Source organism: Xenopus tropicalis, chromosome 10 (assembly GCF_000004195.4).
Source record: "Xenopus tropicalis strain Nigerian chromosome 10, UCB_Xtro_10.0, whole genome shotgun sequence".
NCBI lineage: Eukaryota > Metazoa > Chordata > Amphibia > Anura > Pipidae > Xenopus > Xenopus tropicalis.
In genome coordinates this window covers 28,219,328-28,227,967 of record NC_030686.2, presented here as the reverse complement: position 1 = coordinate 28,227,967, position 8,640 = coordinate 28,219,328, and the positions used below count along the sequence as shown (strand labels likewise).

Genomic DNA, 8,640 nt, shown 5'->3' with positions numbered 1-8,640 from the left:
CTGAATGTGCTTTTTTTGCTTAATGAAATCTCACATTCACAAAAAAATGACTTTGTTTTTTTTTAATACTAATTATAATACATATTATAATTATTATTGTTTAAAACAAATTGAATTCATTTTCTCTGCTTTCACATTTCCAAGTGTCAGTTTGGGAAGGCAAGTAGCTGACTTTCTAAGCTTTAATAAGTAGCCATCAGGATGTAACACTGTGGGGCAAAATCAGAAGGTCACAGGAATTAATTGTGCATAATCGAAACCACTGCAATGATTCTCTGTAGCCGACCTTAGGAAATTCATGGGCTACACACATTAAACTTGTGTTAAATTACAAAGACATGATCTAGATAATGTTTGTGAATCACAGCTTTACATGCATTTTCAAGCCATTTGAGAACTCTGAAAGCATTGTGATTTTCAGTTTTTATAAGTTTGTTGTTAAAAATCTAAAAAAACGGTGCTGCGCAACTTGCGGCCCGCAGCCCTCTCCTGTGTTCCCCCCCCACCTGCCTGGCTGCTGTGATTGCTTAACTTTGTGTAAACTGAGATTAACTGCTCCCCCCCTGCATTGTTTACACCTCAGTTTAAGGCTTTAAACCCCTGTATTGTTAACACCTTTAAGCCCCTGCATTGTTCACCCATCCCCCTGCATTGTTCACACCTCAGGCTCAGACTGTAAGTGCCCACATTGTTTACCTGTTAACACCTACAGACTGTAGGGGCAGTGCCAGCATTGTGTCAGTGTTTGTACTGCCTGCCCTATACTGCCTGTGTGTGCTGTACTCTAACTGCCCTATGCTGCCTGTGTGTGCCATACTCTGCCTGCCCTATGCTGCCTGTGTGTGCCATACTCTGCCTGCCCTATGCTGCCAGTGCGTTCTGTACTCTGCCTGCCCTATGCTGCCAGTGTGTTCTGTACTCTGCCTGCCCTATGCTGTGTGTGCCGTACTCTGCCTCCCCTGTGCTGCGTGTGTGCCATACTCTGCCTGCCCTATGCTGCCTGTGTGTGCTGTAATCTGCCTCCCCTGTGCTGTGTGTGTGCCATACTCTGTCAGCCCTATGCTGCCTGTGTGTGCCATACTCTGTCGGCCCTATGCTGCGTGTGTGCCATACTCTGCCGGCCCTATGCTGCATGTGTGCCATACTCTGCCTGCCCTATGCTGCCTGTGGAAGGTGAAACTAGGAGGGTTTTTTTCTGGGAGTTTGTTAGCATTTGGAAATAGTCATTATATGGTCCCTAAGGTGTGTAATTATGTTGCTGTGCTATTCACAGGGGAGGCATATGGATTTAAGAGTGTGTCTTAATATGACATAATAAACTTCTTTGACATATGAATGAAGGGTGATATCCCTACAGTGAGCTCCAACCATTTGGGTTTTGCTGCGCTACTACCATTAATATAGGCATGGTCTTAAAACTCCAGCCCTCAGTACCATAGAAGTTGGACAACACTGCCCATAAATAAAGCAACTGTTTAATATTGTCTTCATTTTTTATTTTACATTTATTGTGTATTATTAGCTTTCTAGTCTAGCTTTTTTCAACGGCAAAAGAGATGTCACTGGCGTGTGTGACTACACTTTCATCTGCAGCGCTGCACAGATACCCCCCAACTCTGCCTCTGGATTTTGTACAAGACTTTTTTCATGAAAGACTTTATTTTCCCAAAAAAAGTTTTATTTACCATATAGGCATCCGAGGGCTGCTCCCTAAAACTGCCACCCAGGGCACAGGCCCTTAATTACTATATGGTAAATACACCATATTTACATATACAGCCCTGTGCTTACTCCCTGCCATAGGGGCACCCTCTGATGCTCCCTGACTTGTGAGTTTGAATAAGGCACAATTTAAGGGGCAGGTATGGGGCCTACGTGCCTCTCCCAGTCTCCATAAATACAATGCTATATTCATCCAGAAAGAGTAGGTGTTGTTTGTGCTCCATCCTGGACTGCAAGAACCTGCACTCACAGTGGGGTAGGGTGCAAAGTGTAATAAACATGGCAGGTACAGGTATCGGACACCTTATCCGGAAACCTGTTATCCAGAAAGCTCTGAATTACGTAAAGCCCATCTTCCATAGCCTCCATTTTAATCAAATAATTCAGAATTGTAAAACTGATTTCCTTTTTCTCTGTAATAATAAAACAGTACCTTGTAATTGATCCCAACTAAGATATAATTACCCCTTATTGGGGGCAGAACAGCCCTATTGGGTTTATTTAATGGTTAAATGATTCCCTTTTCTCTGTAATAATAAAACAGTACCTTGTAATTGATCCCAACTAAGATATATATAATCCTTATTGGATGTGAAACAGTCCTTTTGGGGTTAATTTCTGTTTTATTGATTTTTTTAGTAGACTTTAGGTATGGAGTTCCAAATTACGGAAAGACCCATTATCCGGAATACCCTTGGTCCCGAGCATTCTGGATAACGTGTCCTATACCTGTACCTGGTTTTTGCACTTTGCAACAATCCCCTATTGTTAAATGAGCCTTCATGTGTGCTGTACAGTTGTGGTGTGGAAAACACCCTGAGATACAGAGACAAGCAATATGTAACTGTATAAATAACAACATACACACTTCCACATCAGACTTGTATGTGTATATACATTAAACGTTCTACACGAATAAGCACTGTATATATATTTTTTTTATTGAGTTTTTTTGCATATACAAGTTTAACAGTCAAGCTTTGCATTATATCTAGATGTATCTAGCACTGTATATTTTTTATTCAAACCAAATGTATCTGTGTATTAATTACTTAGAGTTGGGGATGTACATCTGTCATAACAGGATTCTGGGAAGAAATTCCTTAAGGCTCCTAGAAAAGTCCATTTACATGGGCTTTGTCCCATTTACATCTGTGACAGGTAGAGTTCCTGTGTGAAACAGGGTTTGCAGAGGGCACAGTCACTCGAATTCCGTGTAAATATTTACTTTAGTTACCATTTTTAATAATTAAAGCATGAGCAGCTTCTTTACAATACAGTGGGCGAGCCAGCCCCTCAGCATCCCGCTCGCCATAAAGCCCAATGCAAACGAGTTTGGAACTCAGAAGCCAGTTTTCCCCGCCCATTTTTGTGAATACTACCGAACTGCAAAGCTTAGCACCGCCTTGGTACCGTGACTAACAGTTTGAAAGACCAATAAGCAACAGGAAGCCAAACTGCTGACCAATTAGCGTCAAGCCCGAGCAGCCATCAGGTTAGATAGCAGTGGGTTGCTACTGGGTGTCTCTTAGGTGCAGTATAGTCAGTTATATAGTTGATTGTTTGGCTTTGCTAGGGAAGTTGTGGGTAACGGGGCGGCACACTGAGCCGAGTGCTTCCCACACACACAGGTACCGGCCGGAGCCTGCGCAAAGCGCTGTGTCACACCGACAGAAGCATCCAGGGAACAGAATGGTACCGTGGGGACCCAGCTAAGGGAGCCGTGATATTGCTGAAGGTATTATATCGGTCTCTTTGGAAGCAGAAACACAGGAATGACTGGCGGACAGTGATGCGCAACCCTCCTGGCGAGACTCGCCTACAGCTGCTCATTCCGGGACACTTGGCACCCAGCCTCCAAGCGGATTCCCAGCAGATTGTACAGGGAGCTGCTTAGTTCAGCCCCCACAAAGAAGGTATGGCTGCTGGAGCCTCTCACCTGCTGGGCAAACTCATAAATAGCACTGGTTCGGCTCCCTGCGCTAAATACATAAGGGAGGATGCGCCATGTACCAATTGTGCCTTATTCCCCCCATTCTGATACTGCAGCTCAAGTGCCTGCCCACAGGGTACAGAACATGGTGTATGCACATTGGTATTGGTACATGCACACTGTATATATTCACTATTGGTACATGCACACTGTATATATTCACTATTGGTACATGCACACTGTATATATTCACTATTGGTACACGCACACTGTATATATTCACTATTGGTACATGCACACTGTATATATTCACTATTGGTACATGCACACTGTATATATTCACTATTGGTACATGCACACTGTATATTCACTATTGGTACATGCACACTGTATATTCACTATTGGTACACGCACACTGTATATTCACTATTGGTACATGCACACTGTATATATTCACTATTGGTACACGCACACTGTATATATTCACTATTGGTACATGCACACTGTATATATTCACTATTGGTACATGCACACTGTATATATTCACTATTGGTACATGCACACTGTATATATTCACTATTGGTACATGCACACTGTATATTCACTATTGGTACATGCACACGGTATATTCACTATTGGTACACGCACACTGTATATATTCACTATTGGTACACGCACACTGTATATATTCACTATTGGTACACGCACACTGTATATATTCACTATTGGTACACGCACACTGTATATTCACTATTGGTACACGCACACTGTATATATTCACTATTGGTACACGCACACTATATATTCACTATTGGTACATGCACACTGTATGTATTCACTATTGGTACATGCACACTGTATATATTCACTATTGGTACACGCACACTATATATTCACTATTGGTACACGCACACTATATATTCACTATTGGTACACGCACACTGTATATATTCACTATTGGTACACGCACACTGTATATATTCACTATTGGTACACGCACACTGTATATATTCACTATTGGTACACGCACACTGTATATATTCACTATTGGTACACGCACACTGTATATATTCACTATTGGTACACGCACACTGTATATATTCACTATTGGTACATGCACACTATATATTCACTATTGGTACATGCACACTGTATATATTCACTATTGGTACATGCACACTGTATATATTCACTATTGGTACATGCACACTGTATATTCACTATTGGTACACGCACACGGTATATTCACTATTGGTACACGCACACTGTATATATTCACTATTGGTACACGCACACTGTATATATTCACTATTGGTACATGCACACTGTATATTCACTATTGGTACACGCACACTGTATATATTCACTATTGGTACATGCACACTATATATTCACTATTGGTACATGCACACTATATATTCACTATTGGTACATGCACACTGTATGTATTCACTATTGGTACACGCACACTGTATATATTCACTATTGGTACACGCACACTATATATTCACTATTGGTACACGCACACTATATATTCACTATTGGTACACGCACACTGTATATATTCACTATTGGTACACGCACACTGTATATATTCACTATTGGTACACGCACACTGTATATATTCACTGTTGGTACACGCACACTGTATAAGTCACTGTTGGTACACGCACACTATAAATTCACTGTTGGTACACGCACACTATATATTCACTATTGGTACACGCACACTATATATTCACTATTGGTACACGCACACTGTATAAGTCACTGTTGGTACACGCACACTATATATTCACTGTTGGTACACGCGCACTGTATAAGTCACTGTTGGTACACGCGCACTGTATAAGTCACTGTTGGTACACGCGCACTGTATAAGTCACTGTTGGTACACGCGCACTGTATAAGTCACTGTTGGTACACGCGCACTGTATAAGTCACTGTTGGTACACGCGCACTGTATAAGTCACTGTTGGTACACGCGCACTGTATAAGTCAAGTAATTTCTACCAGCTTTTATATAATATACAAAATAAAAAGTCACTGGAACAGAACATGGAACTAGAACAGGGATCCCCAACCTTTTATACCCATGAGCCACATTCAAATGGAAAAAGTGTTGGGGAGCAACACAAGCATGGAAAAGGTTCCTGGGGTGCAAATAAGAGCTATAATTGGCTATTTGGTAGCCCCTATATGGACTGAGCCTTTAGAAGGCTCTGTTTGGCTTTGCACTGGGTTTTATGCAACTAAAACTTGCCTCCAAGCCAGAAATTCAAAAATGAGCACCTACTTTGAGGCCCCTGGGAGCAACATCCAAGGGGTTGGGGAGCAACATGTTACTCACGAGCCACTGGTTGGTGATCACTATTCTAGAACATTGGAACACAAAGAAGCCAGGCAGCCTGAGAATGCAAACACACACTGTGATCAGTTCAGGGCATTTCGGAGTATTGCATTGTCTCCTTAGCTGCCCAGAGGATGTTTATTCTTTTTTGTATGGCTGGTATCGTTTATTTTGGAACCACCATCATGTCAATACATGGCCACATAAGTGCATGTGGGAGAAACCTCTCACCGATAAATGGCTGTTAATTCCCGGAACACAAATTTTCTTATACGTTTCTTTGAAAGAGCTTTAAAACTGTATACAATGTTACTTGTATTTGTATGTAGCCCTTAGACATTAAATAGGGATGTAATGGAAGGCAAACTCAATGTTTTACTCACTGGGCTTCTATTCCTTGCAGACTAGGAGTCAGGAACTGTTTTGGCCTTTTGACTGTTACCATTAAATGTAATTCTTGACTGAAGCCAATATTCGTCTTTGTAAGGGGAACCCGTTCTCTCGGCACTATGGATTCTCTCCTTATCAAACGGATGCTAACTGTTTAGATGTCCTCTGGTGTGGAACCTTTTAAAGTGTTAGTGTATACTTGAAAGAACACAGCAACTCATCTAGGGGTCTGTTATATGCCCACTAGCATTATATAGCATGCTATGTGCTCTTTCATATTATTTCTCTGTAATATCTTCCAGGTGTGCTGACATTAAAATCAACATAACACAGCATGATTTTCAAAACACCCATGTATAAGCGAGTAAAATATTTCTGGAAGTTAGTTGGGAACAGAGTGAAAAAGTCTCATTTGGATTTATTGTTAAACATTGTAAGAGGATGAATTCTGTATTTTCCTTCCTTTTAGAGAGTATAATACTTACTTGTGTTGATGCTCTTGTCCTTTGTCATGTTGTTATGTTGCCTAGGATATGTAGGGTGTGGACTTTCCCTTCATCTCTTGGCCTTTTTTTCCAGCACCAATATTATTTACTTCCACTCAGAACCATCTGCTCTGAGTGAGTGCTTTTCCCCATTCATACAATAAGTATGCTGTTTTATAATAAAAGAAAAAGTGAAGCTTTATGCATTCCCTCAGATTATTATTTCATGCCACAAAATTTAAACATATCTATTGAAAATAGCTGTGGCTGCAAACTCATGTTTAGCAATAGCCGTGAAAGTAAGTTTCCCAGGGATTAAACTCTAAATGTGAGCAAGAAAGAGCTGTTACTGAGTTCTGGAAATGTTCTGCTTTTTTTGCTTTACGTACTAATATCTTGGATCTTGTTAATAGTCTGTTTGTTCCCCAGCCCAGGGCTAGCCTGGCTTAGAGTGGAGCCTGGAATTAGTGATGTAAGTGAAATGCAGGTAAAGCTAACAGCCTTCTTCTTTCCCTCTACAGGTCCCCATGCAGAGTTCATTTGGTCCCATAGTCCCTCCGGGTGGGGAGAATAACAGTGACCTTGCTCTCACAGGCTCTCAGGTCTCTGTCACCCGACGCCCCAGCAGCGCTGGCAGCACCAAGCACATCACTCGCTCAATCTCCGTCATCACTGACTGCCGGAGCAAGGGAAACCCACTGGTGAGAGCCAACTAATACTGTTACTGCAAATTAATATTAAATGTATATGTATTTAATTCCCATGTTTTTTTTTTTTTAAATTACACCCTTGTTCTTCATTTACAGAAAGACTCCCCACGGGCCATCAACAACCTTCGTAGATCCAACAGTACCACCCAGGTGCCACCAGAGAACAGCTCAGCTTTTAGGTACTTTATCAAATTGTGTCACATAGTATATTTAGAAAAAAAATTCTTGAAGCATATGCTGAAGCCATAACCATAAAAAAAAGGGTTGCATGTCATTAAATATGATTAATATACTTTATTTCATATATGCAAAGAATGTGATGGTGGGGGCAGTATAAGGGGGAACCACTATACCAGTAGCTGTATTCCTATTTGGTTGGTAAATATCCCCACTTTTGCAAAAGTTACTTAAATGTAATGCATGTACAGTAGGTACATCTAGTAAGCAATGTGTTAATTACGGAATCAATAAGAAACTAGGGTGTGGTTCTTATTGGACATGAGAGAATAAAAAACACTTAATATCTGTAAGTGTTCTGTAAAACGTGCACTTAGTGCCATTATTATTTATTACTGCTATTCAGTGCTTAAGAAAAACAATTGTGTATATCACAGCTGTGTGCCAATGGCAGCTCATTTTCATTTAAACCTTAAACTGCCCCTTTAATATGAGTGGGTGCTGCTAGTGGAAAGATTGCAAACTAGTTTGCAGACTGTAATGTAACAGTACCATTGAGCAGGCAGATTGTGATGAAAATGATACAACGCTTGCTCGTCTTTATCAGGTAAGCAAGTCTCAAAATCTAATTGTTAGAATATTGCTCTTTTGCAGGACAAATTTATCAGATGTATTTTCCATAAAAGGGAGACTTATGTTAAATAGTATGGGAAGCATTTTAGCCCTTGGCTAATGGGGTTTATTCTCTGCTGGCGTTTCCAGCTTGCTGCACTAGACAAACATATATGCTGCTTGTCATAATGCATTGTGGCTGTAATGGAAACTACCTGTCACCACTAGTGGCTGTATTCATTAAAGTCAATGTGTGTATCA

The 8,640-nt window shown here is 40.9% G+C and overlaps 1 protein-coding gene across 3 annotated transcripts in view; it reads left to right on the top strand.

Moving 5' to 3' along the window:
• Nucleotides 1-3,194: 3,194 nt before the first annotated feature.
• The window catches only part of cep131 (centrosomal protein 131kDa), a 34,684-nt gene continuing 29,238 nt past the window's right edge, over nt 3,195-8,640 (top strand). Inside the window, exons 1-3 of one of the 3 annotated variants that reach the window (XM_012966708.3) lie at nt 3,195-3,638; nt 7,402-7,581; nt 7,687-7,769. In XM_012966708.3, coding sequence (XP_012822162.2) covers nt 7,408-7,581; nt 7,687-7,769 — 257 coding nt within the window. In that variant the 5' untranslated portion in view covers nt 3,195-3,638; nt 7,402-7,407. 3 annotated transcript variants of the gene reach the window in all.